The sequence below is a fragment of the Python bivittatus genome, unplaced genomic scaffold, assembly GCF_059951505.1.
Source record: "Python bivittatus isolate LINGU-HERP-01145 unplaced genomic scaffold, Pbiv_v1 ctg000980_np1212, whole genome shotgun sequence".
NCBI lineage: Eukaryota > Metazoa > Chordata > Lepidosauria > Squamata > Pythonidae > Python > Python bivittatus.
In genome coordinates, this window is record NW_028277125.1 from 56,652,780 (window position 1) to 56,678,645 (window position 25,866).

At 37.9% G+C, this 25,866-nt stretch overlaps 1 protein-coding gene across 3 annotated transcripts in view; it reads left to right on the top strand.

Moving 5' to 3' along the window:
• The window catches only part of GRK5 (G protein-coupled receptor kinase 5), a 172,500-nt gene extending 146,878 nt beyond the window's left edge, over positions 1 to 25,622 (top strand). The window contains exons 13-17 of one of the 3 annotated variants that reach the window (XR_015794345.1): positions 6,867 to 7,004; positions 9,753 to 9,890; positions 15,791 to 15,922; positions 18,702 to 18,985; positions 20,408 to 25,621. Coding sequence is in view for 2 of the 3 variants with exons in the window: in XM_088131855.1 (XP_087987981.1) it covers positions 6,867 to 7,004; positions 9,753 to 9,890; positions 15,791 to 15,922; positions 18,702 to 18,800 (507 nt within the window). In the remaining variant the exon portion in view is untranslated. Of the gene's footprint in view, positions 1 to 6,866; positions 7,005 to 9,752; positions 9,891 to 15,790; positions 15,923 to 18,701 lie in introns of all 3 variants that reach the window. The other 2 variants (XM_088131855.1, XM_088131854.1) reach the window with 2 other exon arrangements.
• Positions 25,623 to 25,866: the final 244 nt, after the last annotated feature.

Consider the following 25,866-nt stretch of genomic DNA (forward strand, 5'->3'; position numbering starts at 1 on the left):
TTATATTGCTTTAATGAGCTCAGGAATTTTGTACTCTCCAGATCCAAGCCTCAAAGCTCTTGAAGACGCTGTCTCTTTGCTGCCATCTAGTGGACTTCAAGAGGTTTGCAGCCTGGATTTGGTAAAATCTAAATATACTGGCACTCAAAACTTCATGTGTGGTTATCGGTAAAGATATATGCCGTAAATATATCTTACCTAAGGAACTAAAATATTGGAAAACTTTAGGAATTCTTAACTCCTTCAAGAATTCATCAGGCATAATTCTATAAAACATGTGATTAAGTTCAATAAATTAATCTTGTTTCTGAGGCTGTGAAACTATTACCCGAGTACTGGATATGTGTTTAAATATGTAGCACATTCTACCAACAGTCTACAGATCAAATCAAATTGAGTAATGCATGGAAAACTCTGTGCTGGAATTTCTTGAAGGTCATTGCCAATATGAGATTGTTGTTGTTTAGTCGTTAAGTCGTGTCCGACTCTTCGTGACCCCATGAACCATATTGCGCCAGGCCTTCCTGTCCTTCACTGCCTCCCTGAGTTTGCTCAGTTTCATGCTCATTGCTTCAGTGATGCTATCTAACCATCTCATCCTCTGCCGTCCTCTTCTCCTTTTGCCTTCAATCTTTCCCAGCATCAGGGTCTTCTCCAAAGAGATCTCTCTTCGCATTAGGTGACCAAAGTACCTGAGCTTGAGCTTCATTATCGATCCTTCCAATGAGCAATCAGGATTGATTTCCTTTAAGATTGACTGGTTTGACCTCCTAGCAGTCCAGGGGACTCTCAAGAGTCTTCTCCAGCACCACAGTTCAAAGGCATCAATTCTTCGGCGCTCGGTCTTTTTTATGGTCCAGCTCTCACAGCCATACATTACTACTGGAAAAACCATAGCTTTGACTATGCGGATCTTTGTCGGCAAGGTGACATCTCTGCTTTTTAATATGCTATCTAGGCTTGCCATAGCTTTCCTCCCAAGGAGCAAGCGTCTTTTAATTTCATGGCTGCAGTCTCCGTCTGCGGTGATCTTGGAGCCCAAATAAATGAAGTCTGTTACTGCTTCCATTTCTACCCCTTCTATTTACCAGGAATTGATGGGTCCAGATGCCATGATCTTAGTTTTTTTAATGTTGAGTTTCAAGCCAGCTTTTGCACTCTCCTCTTTCACCCTCATCAAGAGGCTCTTTAGTTCTTCTTCACTTTCTGCCATTAGGGTGGTATCGTCCGCATATCTGAGGTTGTTGATGATTCTCCCTGCAATCTTAATTCCGGCTTGTGATTCTTCCAGCCTGGCATTTCTCATGATGTACTCTGCATATAGGTTAAATAAGCAGGGTGACAGTATACAGCCTTGTCGTACACCTTTCCCTATTTTGAACCAATTGGTTGTTCCATGACCGGTTCTAACTGTTGCTGCTTGTCCCGCATACAGATTTCTCAGGAGACAGGTAAGGTGGTCTGGTACTCCCATCTCTTTAAGAATTTGCCACAGTTTGTTGTGATCCACACAATCGAAGGCTTTTGCATAGTCAATGAAGCAGAAGTAGATATTTTTCTGGAACTCTCGTGCTTTCTCCATGATCCAGCGAATGTTGGCGATTTGATCTCTAGTTCCTCTGCCTCTTCGAAACCCAGCTTGTACATCCGGTAGTTCTTGGTTCATGTATTGCTGAAGCCTAGCTTGTAGGATTTTGAGCATAACCTTGCTAGCATGTGAAATGAGTGCAATTGTGCGATAGTTTGAGCATTCTTTGGCATTGCCCTTCTTTGGAATTGGAACATAAACTGACCTTTTCCAATCCCGTGGCCACTGTTGCGTTTTCCAAACTTGCTGGCATATTGAGTGCAGCACTTTAACACCATCATCTTTTAGTATTTTAAATAACTCAGCTGGAATACTGTCATCTCCACTAGCTTTGTTGTTAGCAATGCTTCCTAAGGCCCACTTGACTTCACTCTCTAGAATGTCTGGCTCAAGGTCAGTGACCACACCAGTATGTACATCGGGGACACTAAGAACTTTCTTGTATAGTTCTTCTGTGTATTCTTGCCACCTCTTCTTAATCTCTTCTGCTTCTGTTAGGTCCCTGCCTTTTTGTCCTTTATCATGCCCATCTTTGCACTAAACGTTCCTTTCATATCTCCAATTTTCTTGTAGAGATCTCTAGTCTTCCCCATTCTATTGTTTTCCTCAATTTCTTTGCATTGTTCATTTAAGAAGGCCTTCTTATCTCTCCTTGCTATTCTCTGGAAATCTGCATTCAGTTGCTTATATCTTTCCCTTTCACCCTTGCTTTTTGCATTCCTTCTTTCCACAGCTATTTGTAAAGCCTCATCAGACAGCCATTTTGCTTTCTTGCATTTCTTTTTCTTTGGGATGGTTTTAGTTGCTGCCTCCTGTACAATGTTATGGACCTCCGTCCATAGTTCTTCAGGCACTCTGTCTACCAAATCTAATCCTCTAAATCTATTCATCACCTTCACTGTGTACTCACAAGGAATATGATCTAAGTCATACCTAAGTGGTCTAGTGGTTTTCCCTACATTCTTCAATTTAAGCCTAAATTTTGCAGTAAGAAGCTCATGATCTGAGCCACAGTCAGCTCCTGGTCTTGTTTTTGCTGTCTGTATAGAGCTTCTCCATCTTTGGCTGCAAAGTATATAATCAATCTGGTTTCGGTATTGACCATCTGGTGATGTCCATGTGTAGAGTCGTCTCTTGTGTTGTTGGAAAAGAGTGTTTGCTATGACTAGCTTGTTCTCTTGACAGAACTCTATTAGCCTTTTCCCTGCTTCATTTTGTATTCCAAGGCCAAACTTGCCTGTTATTCCGATTACTCCTTGACTTCCTACTTTAGCATTCCAATCCCCTATGATGAAAAGGACATCTTTTTTTGGTGCTAGTTCTAGAAGATGTTGTAGGTCTTCATAGAAGCGGTCAACCTCAGCTTCTTCAGCATCAGTGGTTGGGGCATAGACTTGGATGACTGTGATATTGAATGGTTTGCCTTGGATACGCACTGAGATCATTCTGTCGTTTTTGAGGTTGTACCCCATTACTGCCTTTCCCACTCTCTTATTCACTATGAGTGCAACTCCATTTCTTCTAAGGGTTTCTTGCCCACAGTAGTAGATATAATGGTCACCCAAATTAAATTCACCCATTCCCGTCCATTTCAGTTCGCTGATTCCCAAGATGTCGATGTTCAGTCTTGTCATCTCATGTTTGACCACATCCAGCTTGCCTTGGTTCATAGATCTTACATTCCAGGTACCTATACAATATTGTTCTTTACAGCATCGGACCTTCTTTTCGCTTCCAGATACATCCACAGCTGAACGTCCTTTCGGCTTTGGCCCAGCCGCTTCACTCTTTCTGGAGCTACTTGGAATTGCCCTCCGCTCTTCCCCAGTAGCATATTGGACACCTTCCGACCTGAGGGGCTCATCTTCCGGCGTCATATCTTTTAGCCTTTTAACATTGTCCATGGGGTTTTCTTGGCAAGGATACTGGAGTGGGTTGCCATTTCCTTCTCCAGTGGACCACATTTTGTCAGAACTCTCTGTCATGACCTGTCCGTCTTGGGTGGCCCTGCACGGTATAGCTCATGGCTTCACTGAGTTACGCAAGCCCCTTCGCCACGACAAGGCAGTGATCCATGAAGGGGAATATGAGATTAGCCATACACAGATCAGATCATGAGAGCTAAATAAAATAAATAAGCCAAATAATTTGAGTTAAGATAGACAAGTGATATGAGATATTGTATCAACCACTAATATGATTAAAGATATTCAGGAAATATAAGTAAGAGTTGGACTTTTAAACATATACGTGAAAGTAAGAATTAATAGTTGCATTTTAGCTCCAGCCAATGAGGATAATGAAAGAACCTAGGATAGGGTTTGAGCAACTTCCTAAATTAAGAGATTCCAGAGAAAAATCACTCTGCTAGGAGACATGAATAGATAGTTGGGAATGAGATAAGAGTACAGAAAAAGTGACTGGGCCATTCAAAGGTCTGAGAATGCTAAAAGTTTGGTGAATTGCTTGCCTAAAAATATCTGTGTATTTCAAAAGTCTGGTTTAAGTTTATGTGCATTAATAGATGCACATGAAAAAGAAAAAGTGAAAAATTGGGGTTGGGGGTTGAAATTGAAGAGAGAGAATGCTAGAAAGACCATTTCAGAGATTTGTATGGGAATGATAGTAACATGTCAAAGAGTGGAATTGGAATAAATATGATTGTGTAACAAAAACTAAAATCTTCAGAAGATAATATTCTAAGATTAAAAAAAGAGTGGAATTGAAACACATATTATAAATGTTAGTGTCCAAGGACAAAATGCTGAAAAAGAAATCATAAAGTTTTAAAAACATAAAGCTTCAAGTGTTGATGATGTCATAGCAGAAATATGGGTGTGGTTGCTGATGAAGTGGCAGTGTGATTTGTTTAGTGTGTGTGTAAAAATTGCATCTGTGTCTGACAAGTGGAAGAACACCATTATTGTTCCCTTATACAAAGTGAAAGATAACAAGGGTAGATGCAAAAACAACAGGATAATAAGTTTGTTCATTTTATCTGGTGAGAGGTGCTTGTTACAAGTCTGATTAAAATGATACCAGAGGTGGCACTAAAGAAACTTTGAGGAGTACAGTGTATGGTGTCAAGACAGATTTTTACTTTTCTGAAGGTCACCAAGAAATGTAAGAATATGAGAAAGACAGTATGATAAAATGAACTGTGAATTATATTTGTGCAAATATAGAGTTGAGGGCTGCCAACTGTGATAAGAGCAGTATATGATGGAAGTAATAGATGAGAATTAGCAGAATGCTTTGTGAATGGTTCAACACTGAGCAGGAAATAAGGCAAGGATATTACCTTGGTTGTTTAATGTATTTCTAGACACATTATACATGATATATTTGTGGCAACGTTAGATATACAGTATGTTACAGCATGAGTGGATATTCAAGGCCAGACAATTGTGCCAGCCAAGAGTGTCTACAGGCGGGGGGGGGGGGGGGTCAAACTGAAGAAAGGTGCATCACAGCATTGTGATATAAACCCACATCTTTTCTACATGTGTTGCGACATTGCATACATGCCCCAAAAAGGCAGAGCTTTTTTGACATTGCAACACTGCTTTCAATACTTTAATTAAAAGGTTTTTTTAAAAAAATAATGTTATTGCAATTTTAAAGAGAAATGCAGAAAGAACGGTATGCCACCCAGAGTCGCTTTTTGTGTGATGGGCTGCCATATAAATTTGATTAATAAATAAATAAGAAACAAATTAGAAGAAAGCAGTAACATCAACACATTTACTAAGTATGAAATTGTAATAGGAAAACAGAACAGAGAAAAAATTGAAAATTAAACTAGTTAGTACAAAAAAACTAAAAATTAAGATACTAAAGTAAAATAAATCACCAAAATATATCATACTTAATCATGTAATAACAACATATCAAACTGCATGAAAATTGTCTATTCTTGTAAAATATTATGAAATTTATGCCAAAGGGAAATGTATTGTGTCATTTTTTTGATTAGTAGAAATAAACTGAATTAATTACACATTTCTTGAATCTAGTCTTTGAAATCCAGGGTCATAGTACTTTTCCAAAATCTCAAAATAATTACCTTGGCTATTCATTCTAAGGAAAGTAATATGATCCAGTGAATGCTGCTGTAGTTACAACATTGTTGCAGTTACAAGTAGTCCTTGCTTATCAGCCGTTTGTTTAACAATGGTCCAGAGTTACCAAGGCCTTGGAAAAAGTGCTTTACGACCTGTACTTGCACTTTCGACCATCACAAATGGCCACACCACCCCCCGCGGCCACATGATCCCGATTTGTGACCTTTTTTATGGTGATCGTTAAGCAAATCACTGTGGTCACTAAGCAAATCACATGGTTGTTAAAATAATCATGTGGTCATTAAGTGAATTCCAGCAAAAAACATCCATTGGGGAAGCTGGATTTGCTTAACAACGACGTGATTCGCTTAACAACCATGTGATTCACTTAACGACAGTGGTGATTCACTTAACGACTGTCTAAAAAGGCCATAAAATCAGCTCCAGTCATGTGACAATTTGCTTAACAACCAAATCGCTTAGCGACCTAAATTCTGGTCCCTATTGTGGTTGGATAGCGAGGATTACCTGTACAGCATTGAGCACTGCTGTTAAATCAGTCTTCCCCAATCTGGTACCCAGGGATGTTTTGGAAGTGCTTCTCTCAGAAATACTAGTCAGTATGGCCTTTTGGAATTGCAGTCCTGACGTATTTGGAAAGGTGCCAGATTAGAGAAGACTATCTGAATCATTTTCGAGGAAATTATTAAAGAGAGTAAACTATACTCCCATCACAGATCCCTTAACACTAACTATGATTGGGTCTGGAGAATGAACCTTTGTATAATTATTGTCTGTGTAATATCTAATCAGCAGTCAGGCTAATATGGACTCATCAAGAGTGGCCTCATTACAAGGTGACACACAAAGTGATTTGTTGCAGGTTGCTGATTCCAAAAGGAGCACTATTTTCACATTGTCACCAATTTCACTTGTATTTCTTTATATATTGTGTTATTTACTGGTTTTGTTTCAGAGGCAAAATGCCAAAGATAACAATGCCTAAATTCAAAATATGAGATCCCTCTTACTAGTTGCTGGGCTGTCACATATTTGGTTTTATTTTTATCAAATAGTAAAGTGCAAATGGCAAATGAATTTTTATAAGTACTACTCCTAGCTGTTAGGACTATACGGAAGGGAATGTTTCTGTTTCTCTACATAGAGAATGGTTCAACAAATATTTTCTGATAATTGTCTTGGCATCTTTCCAGCTACTGACCAAAGATGTGAAACAGAGGCTGGGTTGTCGGGAAGGAGGTGCAGCTGAAGTAAAGAGTCACCCATTTTTTAAGAGCATGAATTTCAAACGTCTGCAAGCAGGAATGCTGGAACCCCCTTTCGTCCCTGATGTAAGTGATGCGTAAAAGAGAATCATAGAACTGAAGTACAACTTGAAAACATATATGACATACTGCTTGAATCTGTTCTTTTACTTGTTGAAATCTATCTTCCTTGAGAAGCTATAGTTAAATGGTCATGCCTTGACCTTGGATGTCTATGTCTAATAATTCTGATCCATCACTGATTGAAAGCTTATTTCATCACAGTATTTCGGATGAAGCCCCTAGGTAGCCTTACCCAACTTGGTGCTCTTCAGATGTTTTTGACTCATCTATGGAGTATTTTCAAAAGTTATGTCAGTTGTTATCTTAGTACCTGTTAGCCATTAATACTGGGGTCTCTAATGTGCTGACACTTCAGTTGATGCTAGTCAAGCTTCATATCCCACTCTATTTTAAAGAAATAATTAAATATTGTTTTAATTTAAAACAAAATTACTGTGGAAGCTAGCATGGTGCAAAACAAAGCATCAGCTTCCAGAATTATCTTTATTTGCAACAATGTCCATAGATTTCACAGATATCCCAAAAACTATTTTTATTTTATATGGATGTTACAGCTCAGTGCTTCCTTTGGGAGTACATCCAACAGCCCATTAAAAAAAAGAAAAAAATGACCTGTGTTTTCATAGAGATGATATTGAAGAACAGCCTCATATGTTTGCCTTCTAATAAATGGGTTTTATTAGAAGGCAAACCTTCTAATAAACCTTCCCCCTACCATTTTCTTGAGTACCCTTGTAATCTATGAAAATGTAAAATGTTTCCACTGCCTTAAATTGGGGATCCCCCTCTGACAGACATTAATTCTACAGAAAATCTTGGTTTGGGCTTTTCATTGGTAGCATATGTGTGCTCACTAGATACAGAAGTCACCAATGCCATCTACAAGTGACACTGGTGAAAAGGCACTAGTATGTCATCCTGGTTCATCCCCAGTCCATCAATATATGGATGTTAGAATTAGTCTATGAATTAACTCTGATCTGGGAAGTTTAATTAAGGTAGTTTCATTTATATAGTATGTTCTAACAAAATTAATATTAAACTCTTTTAGCAAAGTATAGTTGTATTAATAAATATAAAATATTTTGCAAGGAATTAAAATCATTGTAACAACTACATATAATATTTATTCCTATCTTGAAAATCCCAGAAGTCTGTATACAAAAATGAAGTAACACAATGAGTATTAGCCAATGTTTATAAGTTGAAGAAAACTAATAGTGAAAGTTATTTCCCCATTCTTACCCCATTGTTTAAATGTCAATTATCCATAGTGGCCTCAAGAGACTTGCATATTTTCTAATTTCTTAGTCTTGTAATTGTAATTGTAATATAGTAATCCGTTTTACTACATTGAATCAGCTCTCTAGAGTTTCTTTGGAATCTGAGATAGAAAAAGTAACTTTGGATCCATCCCATTGGATTTGTTGATACAGCTATCATGGAAATACATCAGTATTAATACTGAGTAATCTTTTTATGTTAAAGAAAAAGATGAGTGGCTTATGAAATCTTAGAATTATTATTAGTGCTTTCTGTAACCAATATTGATTGAGAAAAAGATGAGTGGCTTATGAAATCTTAGAATTATTATTAGTGCTTTCAGTAACCAATATCGATTATAAAGTGTGAACAGGAAGAATTCAGAATTGGGCCATGCATGAAATAGAAAATATATTTTGTTTTGAAACAGAAGCAAACCATTGTGCTCTGGAAGTTCTACTGAACTATTTTGGATTGGTAACAGTTCAGCAGAAACAAATGCTGGAACTTCTTGGTTGTTCTAGGCTTTAGCCAAAGCAAAATCCAGAGGAACATCAGAGAGATTATGCGGGGGAGTAGACCAAAGCTGGGGCATATGCTCCCTCGCTCTCCCCTCTTCCTCTGCATGTCCAAAGGGCTAGCCTCTCCACTCTCCACTCCCATCTCCCCAGGGTGTTCCCTCTCTGCCTCTCTTCAGCTGCTGCTGCCACAAGTCCCAGCATGGCATCACTCATTCACCTATCCTGTCATCTCCCCAGCACTGCACCTCCCTTTCCTTTCTTTCCTAAAACACAGATGACCAATAGATGGCAGTAAGAGTTACAGTTTTCGTATCTCTTTGCTGCCCTCTGCTGGTTGTGTTTTGCAGCCCAGATCTCATAGCCCTATTTTTCTGACTGTTCCAAAAGAAAACACAGCATTTAAAAAAAAAAAAACGGTGGAGGAGCCTGTGATGTAGGAAAAAACTCTCAGCATTACAGCTCACTTTTGTAAAGGAAAAGCTTTTACATTTTTTTGTCTTTTGAAGAAACTGCAGCGAGAAAGGATAGAGGTTTATGAATGCTGTGGGAGGAGAGCAGGCAAGCTCAGAAGGGTCAAGTTAGTATTGGGAAAAGCAGTGCAAGCAGCCTGGAGAGTGTGGAGAAGCTTAGAAGGGTTGGACAGACTTTGAAAGATGGGGTGTGGGAAGGATGCAAGGGCACAAAGGGGCTCGATGAAAGTTAGGGACAGGAAGGCAGTGAGTAGATAAAAGAGCTGAGGAAGGTGAGAGGAAGAGCAGCAAGTGGGTGCAAGAGAGAGGAAAGGTGTGGGGGACATGGGGGCAAAGAGGCATTGCAGACTGCATTGGACAACCCACTCAGCTATATTTGGCCCACGGGCATGCCCATTTTGCACTCCTATTCTCCCAAAGCCTTACTTCCAAGGATTCTCAAATAGCACTTTGACTACATGTTCAGACTCTTCTTCTTTCTTTTCCTGCTGGGGCAGCCGAGAGCAGTGTACTGCAAAGATGTGTTGGACATTGAGCAATTTTCAACTGTCAAGGGAGTGAACCTGGACCAAACTGATGATGATTTCTATTCCAAGTTTTCTACAGGCTCTGTATCTATCCCATGGCAAAATGAGGTAACTATATATTTACCATGCTTCCCTAAAATCTTTACTATCGGCCTTTCAGAATTTCATAAATACCAAGTATATACTTGAAATATTCTAAATACCTTATTTCCTCGACTTGGATATACTCTACAGCAGTTTTAAATGAAAAAAATCCTGTTGTTTTAATGTTTAGCTATGCACTTTGAAAGGATGTACCCCCCCACACACACACACACTTGTGTTTTATTAAAGTGACAGAAAGTGATTCTTTCAAAATGTGTGGTTTATTTTTAAGTTCTGAAATTTCAGATATGGTCCTTTTGAAGACAGGACCACAGTTACTTGATAATAAAAAGCTAAGCACAGCTTTCTGTAATGAAGGACATGCATTGCTTTCATGCGCAAGAGTTAGTTGATTGGGGTTAGGACCAGCAAATATTTGGTTTAATTTTGCTCTGTCCAATATGTTGTGCAAGTCAGCTGCAGTCTCACCATTTCTGCTGCTCTCAGTAAAGAAACCTTCCAGACATGGTTTGTATCACATTGAGCAAGCTGAGGAAAATGGCAATTGGACTAGAATGCCAAGACAGTAGAAAAGAATGTCAGAGGTTTAGAATGAGAAAGTAGCAGAGATTTGTAGGCCATTCTAAATTGCCCTTAAAAATGACTCATTGGCCATATCAAGTGTCATTATAATCATTTGTTCATCAGATTTATATCTTGCCTGTTGTTCAGGACCTCAAGGAGCCCAAACTCACACAGGGCTGCCTTGTCCTGTTTTTCCCCGCAACAAGTAAGGTAGGTTGCACTGAGAGAGTGACTGGCCCAAAGTCACCCAGGAAGTTTTCATGACTTATAGTAGAGTCTCCCTGCTCCTAGTCCCACACTTAGCCACTACCCCACACTGCCTCATAAAGCTCTCCAACTATAGATCATTTTCAGGGAGCCAGTGGGTGTAGTGCATCTAGATCACTTCACCTGGTTGTTGTAGTTGTACAATTATGGAATTATATAGATCCAGAGTAAACCACATGGTGCTCTCCAGATGATTTCAGCTTCTTCCTACCAGCCCATCCCAGCACAGCCAAGGGAAAAAATTACTGGAGCCACAGTCAAAAATGTGTGGTGATCATCAACAGAGAGATCACAGTGGGACAAAGGGAGGCAATTAATGAAACATGTGATATGACATTGCAACACAAGTCCATGACTTATATGCTTATGTCTGACTTCAAGACACCAGCATGAAATACCAGGTTTGCACTATAACAATACATTCTATCACCTTTTTGTCATTGTGGTTAGCAGTGGATTTTTATCCTCATCAGGTTGTCTATTCCTGATATTTACAAAAGATGTAGGAACTCCTCAGTCTGGGCACATTGTATCTCCTGATTGTAAAATCCCTTTGGGAGTAGTGATTTCACATTTCACAAGCATGAGGAACACTTCTCCCTGTGAATCCAAAGATTTGCTGACAATGACCACTATATACTCTTTCTTTCTGTTGCTCTCCCTGGAGGCATTTGGAGAAAGACTTTCAAAATGACGTCTACAGGAAGGATTGCAACATTTTCTGGTTTTGATCACCTTATTATCTAATGGCAGTCTTGAAGATCCATGTTGTTGTTGTTAACTTCCTATAATTCAACCTTTCCAACCTAGTGCCCTTCAGATGTATTAGGCTACCACTCTTGGAATCTTGCTGCCTAGTAATACTGATAACCCTACACATCTGAAGAGCCCCAACCTGAGAAAATGGCTAGGAGGCATTCAGTCTACTGTAGAAGATGTATGTATGAAGAGGAATATTAACTCAGTTTCTGGCTATACTCCCCTGTGTAAAAACTGATGGCTATATTTTCTAGTTTAATGCCTATTTGATTGCTAATTATTTATGACAGAAAATAGATAAAGCGCATCCTGCCTATATATCTGTCTTTCACTTATGGGACTGTGTGTGGTAAAGTGATCAAAATGTTGACAATCAGGCTTGAATTTCTGCTCGACCATGAACTTTACTGGGTAACTTAAGACAAGTTGCTATCACCCTTGGATATCAGCCTAGAGAGTTATACCAAGAAGAATTTGGGAAAGGAATAGTATGTATGCTATTTATAGCTATTCAGGTGGGAAAAATTCAACATATTAATGAATAAATTGGGCACCACTTTATGGGAGGAGCTATTCGTTCAGGTGCAGGACCTGAATAAGCATGTGGACTTCCAGATAGTGCCAGAATTGTCCAATTCAACTTACTTTCTTTTTTAACCATGTTGTGAATAATTATGTGAAAAGAGAACACAATTTAGAGGTAACCAGCATAATATACAGTGCAGTTCTTGATGCTCTCTGAGCTTGGTTGTTTGCTTGCAGATGTTTCACTACCCAAGTAGATAACATCATCAGTGTGAGTGAGTGTGGGGTTTTCTCCCTGTTTATATACAGCAGCTTGCCTGCCAGTTTTGGGGGTGTGGTTTTCTCCTTGGTAGCTCCTTGATTAGGGTATTGTTTTCTGCTTGATTGTTTGCCTGCTGTTAATCCCTGCTTATCTGGGTGTTTGGCTGCTGGAGTGGATATGTTCTTGTCTTTTTGTTTCTTTGTTAGCTTTTTTATTGTCTCTTTTAAATGATGTATAAATATGGTTTATTTCTATGTGACTATTGATGGCTGATTTGCCTGAATGCCGAGCTTCCACAAATTCCCTAGCATTTTTGGATTTAGCTTGGTCTAGGATGCTCACAGTTTCTCAGTTGAAACTATGGCTGAGTCTGTCCATGTGCTGTGAGATTAAGGAATTTTCATCGTGTCTTCTGACTGCTAGTTAGTGTTCATGGATGTGCTCTGCTAATCTTCTGCCTGTCTATCCTACATAGTGGTTGTTACAGTCCTTACACTGTATGTTGTAGAGGACTCCTGATTTTTCTTCTTGGGCTACTGGGTCTTTTGGTTTACCTAAGGTGTTCTGGAAGGCTTTAGTTGGTTTGTGTGTTATGGTAATGCTGTGTGGTTATAAGAGACTATTGGTTGTTTCTGAGATGTTTTTGATGTATGGTAGCGTTATCTTTTTCATAGCTTGTGTTGATTGTGCTATAGTTGGGTTGAGTGGTCAGGCACTTTTTGATAAAGTTGCATGGGTATCCATTTTGTTGGAAGATATTGTATAGGTGGTCCATTTCCTTTTTCTGGTGTTCTGGGTTGCTGCAGTGCATTTGTACTCGTCTGGATAATGTTCTTGTGGGAGGTTGGGTTGTTACTTTGGTAATGGAGCACTTGGTTAGTATGGGTTGTTTTTTGATAGACTTTTGTTTCTAATTTGCTGTGGTTTCCTCTGCTGATGAGGATATCCAGGAAGGGTAGTGTGTTGTTGTTTTCTTCTTCCCTTGTGAATTTTATTCCTTTGAAGATGTTGTTGGTTGTTTCATGTGTCTTCTCTAGTTGTTCCTTTTTTATTATGATGAAGGTGTCATCTACATACCAGATCCATAATTTTGGTTGTATGTCTGGGAATGCTATAGTTTCTAGGTGCTGCATTACAGTGTCTGTCCTGAAAGTGGTAATCCCATGGGAGTTCCTCTGATTTGTTGGTATATTTGTCCATCAAATTGAAAGTAGGTAGTAAGGCAGAGCTTGATGAGGTCCAGGATTCTGTGTATTTCAATCTTAGTCTATTTGGCTAGGTTGGGTATATTGTGTAGTATTGTTGCCATGGATTCATTTGCTAGTTCTAGATCTATGGACATAAAGAGTGCTGTGACATTGGATGAAACCATAATTTCATCTTCGATTTTTAAGTCTTCGATTTTCTGGAGGCATTCAGAAAATGTAGCAGGGAGGTGATGGAATATTTGCTCCCCTCTATGACATGTCCAAGCTTTTTTGTAAGTCCTTTGGCTATGTTGTATGTTGGGGTCCTGTAATGATACAATTGGACGAAGAGGTATGTCGAGTCTGTGTATTTTTGGGCATCCATAGAAGTGTGGCAAGGCGGGTCCACTGCTTTTCATCCACCACTGTTCTTCGTTTGTGATTTGACCTTTCTTGGTTAAGTTTCTCTTGATCAGGTTGTCCACTTTCTGTATTGGGTTGGTGTTTACTAAGATGTAGGTTTCTTTGTTCTCCAGTAGTTCTTTGACTTTTTGTATGTATTGTGTTCATTCTGTGATAACCATGGTTCTGTCTGTAAGGAGGATGGTGATGGTTTGGTCCTTCTTTAGGTTTTTGAGGGCTGCTCTGTCCTCTGCTTTGAGTTGGTTCTGCTTGTGTGTTCTTCCGGTTTGTGGTATGATTGTCTGCCTTATGTTTTCTTGGATCTCTGTGGCAAGTCCTGTGGTTTAAAGCTGCTTCTAAGGCTGCAAGTAATTCTAACTGATTAGCATTACGTTATGTCGATGTCGATGTCCTCTTCTATTGGAACAGCATCATGTACATTAACCAAATTATTATGAGCACATAACTTTGTTCACCACAGCATCTTTGAGATGTTTTTTCTATAAGTAGTTAAATAATAAGATGTATGATAATCAATAGGAACTTGTATAATTGCCCTTTTCAGGAAATAGTTATGCTTTCAGGAGTTTTATTAGATTTAATACTACTTTCTGTTGTAATTCAGGATTCAACAGTAAACAGTTTCTCCTCATTTTCCATTGCATGGGAGCAATTTCTTCTGTAATATATTGATTTGTTGATATACAAGAGAAGCTAATAAATATAGCAAGACAACTAACCTATCTCTAGAACAATGACAATTCTTGATAGGCTTTCAGAGGGCTGTAATTAGCATCACAGCCGTAACATCTATTTTTCCTTAATTGTTTTTCTGTATAGAGGGTTTGTAAAGAAGAAATGGGTTTGAGTAAATCCACTAGAACATGCACCACTGCAGTTATGTAAATCTTTGTTGCCATCAGTTTGACACAAACATAGACATGTTTGTAAGGTTTTTCCTAAAACTACAGAAACCGTCATATATAACACATTGTGCAACCAGGCAGGGAATGACTAATAGATGCAATAGGAAAACATAATGTAAACTGAACAGCAATGTGTTGTGTCACACGGAGGAAAAAAGAGTACAGTTTTAGAAGGGGTGCCTCCACAGTACTGCTGTCTGAGTTACAGACTGAGAAATAATGAAAAGGACAGTTCTGGCAGGCTCCTGCTTTGGTCTCCTACAATGACCAGCCATTCTTTCTTAGTCTGAGAGAGTGTGCAGCCAGAGTGTGCAGACTGTGACTTTCTCATTGTAATAGGTTCTGATGCTACAGAGAGAAGGAGAAAAGCCATGGTTTTAAAGAAAGATGCTATCAGCTTCCAATGTACAGAATGTTTCCACTACATAATTATACCTCTCAGCAGATGGCCAAAGACCAAGCTTGCCATTGTTTAATAAGAACCTGTGATCTCTCATTTATCTAGCAAGTCACAACTTTTGCCATGCAGAACCAGTCTTAATTCATTAATTAAGGTCCTGTGTTTATCAACAATACTCTTATGCAACTGATGAAAAGGTCTGTAATGCATCAAAGCTTATGCACTCAAACCTTTATTAGGCTTTAAGGTGCCACAAGACTCAATATCATAAAAGAATTGGGGAATGATGCTTAGCAATAGAGCCTCAGGGAAAGGTAGGTAATCTAGAGGTAGGCCACCTGTGGCACTCCAAATGTTATGCTGAACAACTCTTAGGTGCAGGAAGTTGTAGCATCTGGAGTGTGGGTTGCCTACCTCTGTACTAGCCCTAACTTGACTTCGGATGCTCTTCCAATGAGCAGCCAGTCACTGTATCCTCCTTCTAGCTGGATTCAGCCTATTGAGTCTTTATGAACGAGGCATTCTGTGCAATAAGGCTGCATTTTTCTTGGGTTCCCTAGGCATTGCATTGTGGGGCCCAATAAATAATTTTTCCCTTTCATCTTGCTTAGATGATAGAAACAGAATGTTTTAAAGAACTAAACGTGTTTGGACCAAATGGTACTATCTCACCGGACCTTAACAAAAACTACCCTCCAGAGCCACCGAAGAAAGGATTGCTGCATCGAATATTTAAACGTCAGGTGAGAGTTTCTAAGCCTTTCTTAATGCAAATAGATTAATGGAATAAACATTCAATAGTCTTTATCAAGATTCCAAAAGGTCCACATGTTTTGATGGTATATAGCATCCACCACTGTAGGCCAGTGATGGATGAAAACAAGCTTTTGCCAGGCTGGTATCCTCAAATCATGCTGGATTGCAGCTACTCATAATCCCCAGGTAGTATGATGTGAATTACAGGAATTGTAATCCGGTGTATCTAGAACACACCACACAAGGTTCAAAGGAATTGTTACAGACTCATATTTGTTTTTCTGATGTATCAACTGGTACCTGAAATGAGCAGCTAAACTGAAAGAAAGCTGTTGAATTATAGTTCATCTGAACCCCAAGGACCTTTTCTCTAGAATCAGCATTGTCAACAATGCATTCATTGGCACCCTTGCACTGTTAATCCTCTTCTGTTTGGTGCTCTTTCCCCATTATTTTTCCCAGGTATCAAAAAAGGAATTAGCTGAGCCTTGTCCTTTCCTCCCATTGAAGATCTGTGGAAGAGGGAGGAGTGTATGCTATCATGTGTATACAATAGGCAGAATTTCTCCTATATCTGTTAGGAGAAATGTGCATAAACATGTTTAGCTGTTTAACTGTTCATGTCCCTTTGTTTGAACAGATACCGTCTTCATTTCTGAAATGTACTTTGGGGGTGGATAAGTCTACCCCAACCCAAGCTGTAAGAGCAGAGTTAGGCATTCCCCCCATACAAAGTCATTTGGTAACAAAAGTATTCAATTACTGGCTGAAGAGCCTATCTATGGACTCAGAAAGATTACCAAAGCTTTGTTTTGAAGAACAGTTGCACAATAAGCCTCCTCGTGCTTGGGCAGCCTGACTTACCAATACAATTTCCCAATATGGTTTTTCAACCCATTTCCCAGTACAATCAGACCTGAAGGCCAAAAAAAGTTTTAAACAAAGGGTTTTGGATGTGGCTGCCCAAGAGGATATAGCACACCTTAAACATCTCAAGTCCTTGAAGTGGCTGGTCCAACACAAATCAGTCTTCCAATTAAAAAAGTATCTAACAACTCCTTTACCCCAATATCTTAGAAGAGCTTTCACCAGAGCTCATTTCGACCAGTTAGACTCTATGGTAATATATGGGAGATTTCAAGGAGTCCCACATGAAGAAAGACACTGTATTTGTGGCGCCCCAGCTATTGAAGATACTGCACACATCCTGTTTGATTGTAAATTATATTCAGTAGAGAGGACTGACCATTTAGATTTATATTTAAAAAATAAAAAATACTGGAGCGGCCAGAAGAAACTTTCCTACTTTTTACAGGGCAAGAACCTCCGTATCACCAGTAAGACTGCACTCTTTATATCAAAGGCAGTTATAAAGAGGGCAGATTATTTAGAGAAGATTGGTGTTGACTCCAGGGGTGATGGTTTAATGAAGTTGTATTATAGTTTTAGTTATATTTATATTTTTATTAATTCTTACTTGTATGTTTATAATGGCATTTATTTTATCTTATTCCCTTTATACTTGATATGGTCAATAGACTAAATCAATAAAGTTGAACTGAACTGAACTGTTTAACTGTTCATGGGAACATTTGAGAAAATCTAAACTGATGAGGAAACAACAGATCAAATGTACAACTGGAAAACTAAAAGAAAATTTTTTTAAACATCCAATATAGAGATTTGTCCATGCCTAGATCTATATTTGGGAAAGTGAAGATGTACAGCAAAGAGGCAAAATTTGGAAAATAGTTTAGAGAAAAGTGAGGCACTTTTCATGGAATGAAAGCTTGGATGACACAAAGGGAAGCCAAAAATATTTGCAATAGGAAGTGTTATAGTTGTTTTGAGTGAGTGTTACTCAAGGCATTCTGTGTGCTGTTTGTTAAAATTACACTTCATCTCTCTTGGAATCTAGGGAAAAAGGAAACCACTAAAAAAAAAACAGTTTAATAAAATTCACTGATACTCATCCAGTCTTCCTTGACTTGATTTTGAGCACAGAAGCCAGCAGGTCTTCCACTGCTTTCAGAAGACACTCAGCCATGGACTGGGGCAAGTCTGTGGTGAAAGAGAGTTCAGAAACTAAAACAAACACCTTTTTGTCTTCAGGCCTCATGCCCTGATATATAATTACTGTTGATTAAGAAATGAAACTGATTACCTGAGGCTGGTGTAAGGAATCCCTTATACTTGGAAGGCGAAGGGGTTACCTGTTCATAAATGGTTATTGAGGTGGACATAGCTAATCATAAAACATTCAGGTACTAGAAGACACATTAGGAAGCTTGTCTAGCTAGGACAAGTAGGCAGACCTGCAAGCCAAGCACTGGTCTGCAGATGGCCACCATTTACAGGTTCTGTGAATGCCAATGAGGCTTACTGTACAGTATATGAGGTCTAGAGGTATTCTTGTAAATAAAGATGATGCAGCATGCCAGATTCTTTTTTATATATTTTTAACTAAAGGACCTTTAAAAAGAAAAAAAAATTGCAGGTACCTCAGGAGGTCCAGCTGACACAAACAGAAATCTTCCCAGGATCCAGTGGCCTAAGGAGAGTTGAGGATGAGAAACCCTTTTAAATGGAAATATAGTTAAAAGTGTGCAATATCCTTTTTGATATTAATCAAATGGACAGATGTATTCCAGAGTATCACAGGCAAATAGCTACAGTATATCTCCTGGGAATTGTAGGGAGATAAATCTAGAATGATCTGGAAAACTAACCTTTTCACATTATTCTTCCTTTTTTTAATTTTTCCAGCATCAGAACAATTCCAAGAGTTCTCCAAACTCAAAGGCCAGTTTAAATCATCACATAAATTCCAACCACGTCAGCTCAAACTCTACTGGAAGCAGTTAGTTTTTTCTGGCTTGTGAGAACCTGCATATCGCATCCTTCCACTGGTAGCATATCAAGCACCAAGGATGAGACGAGCACCCATCATTGAGCTAGAAGATCAACAGTTTCTAACTGAGGAAGATTTTTTCTCCCCTCTCTGTTCCTTCCAGGGGAGCTTCCCATTTTACAAAGATATTTACTCTCAGGTCTGTTTTTGGGGGTGGCACTTGAGGTCTTATGACTCAACATTGTCTCTGTAGGACACTGCAATAGAAATTGGAGGCTGACAACTTGCACGTATTTAAAATTGCATCCTAACTAGAACTGAATTTTGTCCTTATTATTTTTAAAGAAAAGGTTTTGTAAATTTCTCTATTGTCTCAGTTTACATTTTGTACATTTGTATTTAAATGAAAGTCGGACTTGGGGGATGTATATTTTCTGAGCAGCAGCTTGTAAAGCCATGTGTTTTAAGACTTTTTAGTGTTGTTTTTTTTTTAAAGAAAAACAAAGTGATCAATACTTCCAGTCTCAAAATGAGGGTTTTTTGTTTTTTTGGTTTTGGTTTTGTAAATATCGAAAATTGTACATATGTTCCTTTTTCCTATTGCTTCAGTTGATACTTTTTTTATAACTAACTTCATTTTTGTCTGTCTGTGTGTGTTTGTTTTTGGTTAACGGCAACACTGCAGACTAGTGTCTTCCCTTCCCTCTGTTTTGTTAAAAGCCTTGCATTTAATGCAAACTTAGACATACAAAGTTTGGTGTCTCTAGAGAGGCTAAAAAGCTATGTCTGAAGTTCAGGATGTCATGGGACCAGCATTGTTGCTATTTGCACTTTTTGTAGCTAGCCTTTTATGTTTGTTGCTGAAAAATCAAACTCTGTTTAAAATCTCGCATCACTTTTCCTTCTCTGGGCTGGAATATTGGTAGAAAAAGAGTGAGCACACAGTCATTTGCTCTCAATATGGGAAGTCCGACCTTGGCTGCTTCTTTCAAGCAAACAATAAGAGTCTATCCAGATTTCATTGTTTCTCAAGTTGGTTTCACCTTTAAGCGGGCTTGCACAGATCATGGAGAAATGGCTCTTGGATCTGCAGAAATGCCCATTCAATTCCTGAGTCTCCACTGCACTGATCTACAACCATCTATTTGCTAATGTATTCACTGCATCCCAGAACAAGAGTACAATTGGTGTGGTTGGTGTAGTCTGTATGCCAGCTGGTGCTTCCCAATACTCCTGCTCTCTTGGATGTAGCTTCTTTTGCTCTGGCTTCAGTTTATGATATGGCAAAAATGAAGGGAGTTCAAAATCAGGAAGCTGAGCTCTTAATGGGAGCTTCTGTACCTAATAGAATTTTTCAGCTGTCCAATCTTCATTGTTCTAAGAACTTCAGAGATACCTGTACCAGTATCCTTGCCAGTAATCTGGAAAAAGATGTAATAGTTAGAAGATCTTTAAACATCTTGGCTACTTTCTGGTTCATAAGGTGTGAATGAATTGCATGGATTCTCTTTCCCTGATTGAGGGAGTCAAACTTTGAACATTAAGTTATGAAGAAGGAAGAATGGTACAATTTCTTGTGGGGATGTAATTCATAAATAATCTGTTTTTTAATATTTTGCAGTGCATTTATGGAAAATTTAAGAGCTTTAAACTGCAGAAATGGAGATTACATAAACACCAGTGGAAGCTCACCATCTATACCCAGAATACTACAAACAGTTGTATCCCACATCAGTTTTAAAAGGTGGGATTTCAGATGGTTTAATGTCTCTTCGTTCTGTATTTTTGATTTCCAGGAAAATACAGTTTCAAATATTCAGTAATTTTGAGTATTTCAAATACTCAATAATTTTGAAAGAAATTTATCTCATATGGCATCTGAATCAATTTTGAATGTCTGTTTGTCCTTTTAAATTGGAAAGACATGGGTCCTTCCCCAGGAAACAGGCTGTGTTTAAACAAAGATTTATGAAATGTATTAACTGTGGATTGGAATATGCTTGTTTTCTGCAGGTAATAGTATTTCGAAGACGGGGGACCTGTTTCCAAGGTTTTGGTCTCATGACAAATTTTTAAAGGATAAACTTAGATGTTTCAAAAAATGAGTGGTTGATGTGAAACATGTTGAGTTCTTCCTCTCAGGTATTTTAACATGTAGCAAAGCCTCCTATATCTACATAAAGTATTTCCCATCAATGACAACAAGGACACCTGATCATATCACAAAGAGAAAGGTGGGAACTCAACACTAGGAAGCCATTTGCATTGGCAGCCTGTGACATTAGAAGCATTTAATACTTCTGCCATAATCATTCTTGTGGTCAAGCGTGATCAATAATCTAAACTATGAAGTCTCTGAAAGTCAGATGAAAAGAGAGAAAGATCTGACATATACTGCTGCCCATATCAAGGGCATAAATGCTTCTTTTTGACATCACCAGTTTATAAAAATTCAGCTGTTCAGCAGCACTGGATATCCAGCTTTCAAAAGGGTATGTAAATGTGTGCATCTCTTTGTATTCACACACGCACACGTGAATTCTCTAATATCTCATACACTCCGAATAAAATGATAGTGACCAAGTACAATGCCATACTTAAGTTTTGCATGTGTAACTTCATGAGTAATTCTTATTGGAACATCAGCCCCAACTTTCTCTGGTAGGCTGATATGTATGATTAACTAATGCAAGGGGTTGATGTCAGTTAAAATATGGGCTGTATTAATCTGAAATGAAGATCTAGGTAATTTACCTCTAAAAGAGGACAGTTGTCTTAGAATTGCTGGTTCTATAGTAAGGGATGTTTACAGAAATCTTTCTAAGTTCTTGAGGGCAGGTCATCTTTCTTTCAGATAATACAGTAAAAGCAATTTTAATTTTGAGTGATCCATGAAAAAGACAGACAATGACCACTCTCAGTAAGGAGTATTTACAGTGTCATCCACTGAAGGCAGGTATTTCATGCATTAACACTGCTATTTCTGCCCTCTCATATGCTTCTGTCAAAATACAGATCACATCATAGCCTCTTTTCTCTTCCAGCTCTACTTTCCTTCCACATTTCCTTTTCATTATGATAACGGTCTCCTATTTCCCTAGGGCAATTTCATTGGAATGGTGTTCCAGATAGTAATAGGCAAAAGCTCAACACATTTTTGGCAGTCTCAGCAAACAAGAGCAAAACTGAGTTAGGTGGTAGAAAGAAGATCGACCTTGGGGTTGGGGTGGGGGGGCTATTTAAGTCTTTTTTTAAAAAGGCATCCAGAAGCTGTGAATTTTCTTTCAGTGTTTTTCATCACTATTTGCAACTTTTTAACAATAATGACAGATACATTACAGCAATAAAAACACAACTTAGCTTTGTATAGAACATGTTTTTTATTCTTTTTTTAAATATATATATTAAATTCAAAATAGCTTGTGGGGTGCTATAAGACCCTTAAACTGGAACTCTTGTATTGTTTAAACATTTTCCCTTTATAAATGTTCAAGTATCTAGATTAAATTCTCACCTAATTTATAAGAATCATGGAACATATGCTACTTTTTCAGTTGGCTTATCTGTCTATGAATTAATTAAATTATTTTGCAATTATTTATTGTATCTCCCTTTGGTAGTCAAATTGTAGACAGTAACAAAAACATGAATTTCTGTGAGGCCAAGCTGTCATTTGGATTTTCATTTCACAAGTCTTATAAGGGTACAATAGCAACCTTTCTATAGTAACCAAGAGGATAAGCAGTAGGAAGTCTGACATCAGGTGACATTGTTAATATTAAGATCAGTAAGTACATGAAGAAAGGGATATAACATCCATTCATCTGCCTTTATTTATTCTGATTATTTAGGAATATAATTCCATGACCCCCTTGCCAAGAAATTCTAATATGCAGGTGCACCATTGTGAATGATCTTTCCTCACCTTCTCTATGTACAATTGACACTTGGATTGGCCACTGCGTAGGAAAATTGGATAATCTGTTTGAAGGGAAGGAATTCTACTTTTTATAAGATCAGAATATTTGTTTGATAGTTGAGCTCCATCTACTATTTACTACTAGCTGCTACTTGGCTTTTTTTAACTGGAGATGCTGGGAATGAACTTAGGATCTTCTGAGTGAAGCTTATGTGCTCTGCAAGAAAGTACCTTCCTCCTAATTCAATAGTGATAGGGAGCTTATGGTTGGGTTCTCCCTCCCCATTGGAATGCTCTTTTATGGTGAAGCACAGTGTCATATATTCAAAGAAAACAGAGGTCAAAAAGAGTCCCAGATTCCTTATATTTTACCAAATATGGGTGTGTGTTGTTGGAAGAGCAATATTTTTACACTCTTGGGTGCTTGGTGTGGGGTTCTCCTTCTCCTCTTTTGCACATGCAGAACCAGACACAGCTTGCAGCCTGATTTCACATGCAGCTTGACTTTGCCAGGATGGAACACCTGTATAAACATGTCAGAATTGAATCATTCAGATGTATCTAAAACAGGGTGGTACTCCATCTCTGGACATTGCAACAATTATTCTGCATGTCTGTGACACAGGTGCCATAAGTTGAGGATCAAAACAAAGCTAAGTCTGAGAAAGAAGTTTTTATTTCTGTTTGTGCCATAACTTGCCATGGATGCTTAAGAGATCCTTGTTTCGTTTTCGATTTTGTTTTTAATCTCTACAAGAGGCAGTGGATATTACTCCAGAGTTGCATTTCTGAGTAACTAATTATTTTCATGAACTCAGTTGTAGATGACTATAGCAGACTCTTGATTAAAATAGTGAGGTCTGTATTAGTAGTATATTTAACACTAAACTTTTAAAAAATTACATTTGCACACTACTTCATGGGTTCAGTTTTAAAAACATATTCAGAAGTAAATATTTTAAAGCACTTGTCATATTGTAGTCTGCAAAATAAACAAAATAAACTTTGCTTCTCACATTTTTTCATAATTTAATCAACAGATTATACATTTATAATAAGTGGAAACAAATGTTCTCAAATAGAAAAATTAGTGGCTGTTGGTATTGTAAAATAATAATAATAATTCTAGTATCCAAAGGATTTTTTTTTCATTTTGTTTTAATATTCAGGGAGGTTTTTTTTAATTGTTGAATGAAAACCATTTTTATTTTGAGGTTGTTACTGACAACTATGGCTTCTGTGTTTTCTGGCTGCTTGAATTCTTGTACATGTCTAATAATATTGCAGTGCTGCTGTATCTAGATCAAACCACTGTTTTGTTTTCCAGTTTTGTTTGGGATTTTTTAGGAAAAAGAAATAAATTCCTTTATTTAAGTATATGTCAAGTGTTTCTTCTTATTCATATTCCATAAAGGCCCTTTTATTAGTTACATAATTCAGCTGGATCCGCCTCTCAGTTAACCATGTGGCTGCTAAATTAATAAGCAAAATCCAGTTACATTATGTAACTGATTCCAATGGGAGAATCGGAAAATTGCTTAAAGTTAGGTATTTATTTATTTATTTATTTATTTATTTATTTTATACTCATATTTATGTACATCCCTTTCTGGAATAAATACAAAATGGAACACATTGCAAAAAACCCTAATCATGAGTGAGAGGATATGAATAGATGTTTTCATTATTCCCATCCATTCATCTTTCATGCTGTTTGGGGAGTGAATGAGAGGAAAGCTACTTTTGAAAGTGCTCCTGAGATCCACCATCTGGGGCAAGCTGGGGGCTTAGCTTTTTCTTCCCACATGACTTAGAATGAGATAACTTTCAAGCGGAAAAAAAGGGACTATCATGGATTGCTGAGAAAACAGGTTGCCTCTTTTTACTAATAGAGAAATTTAAGTACCCTAATAAGTGCAAACAATAAAACCAATGTACAATTCACATATAAAATGAGTATGATATGAACGATCAAAACAAACTAATTGTGAAAACTAGAATAAAGAACAAAAGAACAAAGACAAAAAAGATCTTTGTACAGAACGTTTAAAACTTACTGGTGAAATATAACACAGAAAAGTGATATGATCATGATTGTTCTTTGTACAGCACTGATTTTCCATTAACCTGAGTTGAATTGGATTCATGTTACTGTCTTAGATGCTCTTCATTGTATTCTCCATTACATTTTCTTGACTATTTTTCAGTTTCAGTGATGTCATAGAAAGAGGCTGGTTGAATTACAGTCCAGAACTCAGAGGAAACTCAAGAGGTGTGCATATGTAGTAAATGAGTCCTGAGTTTCAAAAATTATTCATCCACATCTTTAAAATTACAGTGTAAAATACACCATAAAAATTCAAACCCAAGTCTTTTACATATTTTGACCATTATTCATCCATATGTTAAAAATTAAGGTGAAAAAATATGAAGTAGAGAGTCCAAACCCAAATCAGTTACATACATCTTCAGAGGGATGAATACCTTGCTGTAAATCTGTGATTGAAAATTATTCTAAATTGATATTATCGGAGCAGATAGTATCACCTAGCTGAGTCTGGAAGACCTAAGGAAAGCCAAGCAGATTTAGATTTGCTTAGTACTTGGCTGGAACACTAGTGGGGAATTTCAGGTTACAGGCTAGCCTGGGAGAGTTTAAAACACATCCTGGAAGAAGACAGTGCCAAGGAAGCACCATGCACGTGTCCATGTAGTCACTGGAACTTCCACAGTTTTCAAGAAGGTTTCTATTGCTTTATTACTGGATCTAAATAGTTACAACAAACTATTGTTGTCATTTTATGTACCCATATTTGCTTTCTCTTTATTATAAGAAAGCTCTGCATGATGATAGTAACCTTTTTTGTACTATAAAAGCAGTAGTTGATTAAACTACAAAGAACAAGTTCAGGACAGGACATGGCTGCTTTAAATAACATTGGAATGTAATGACTCCTTGCCAGAATTCTCCTGGTATAAGAGTTCAGGGCAGTTGAGGTAAAATGACTGAGTGATGAGTGAATCTCTGCATGATGTAGTGTCTTAAAGGAAGCTAATTCCTAAAAAGTCTTCCCTGAATCTATAGGATTTTGCCAAATACTGTCCAGTCTCAAGTATCCCTTCTTGGGGTAAGATGCTTGAGTGGGTGGTATCAATGCAGC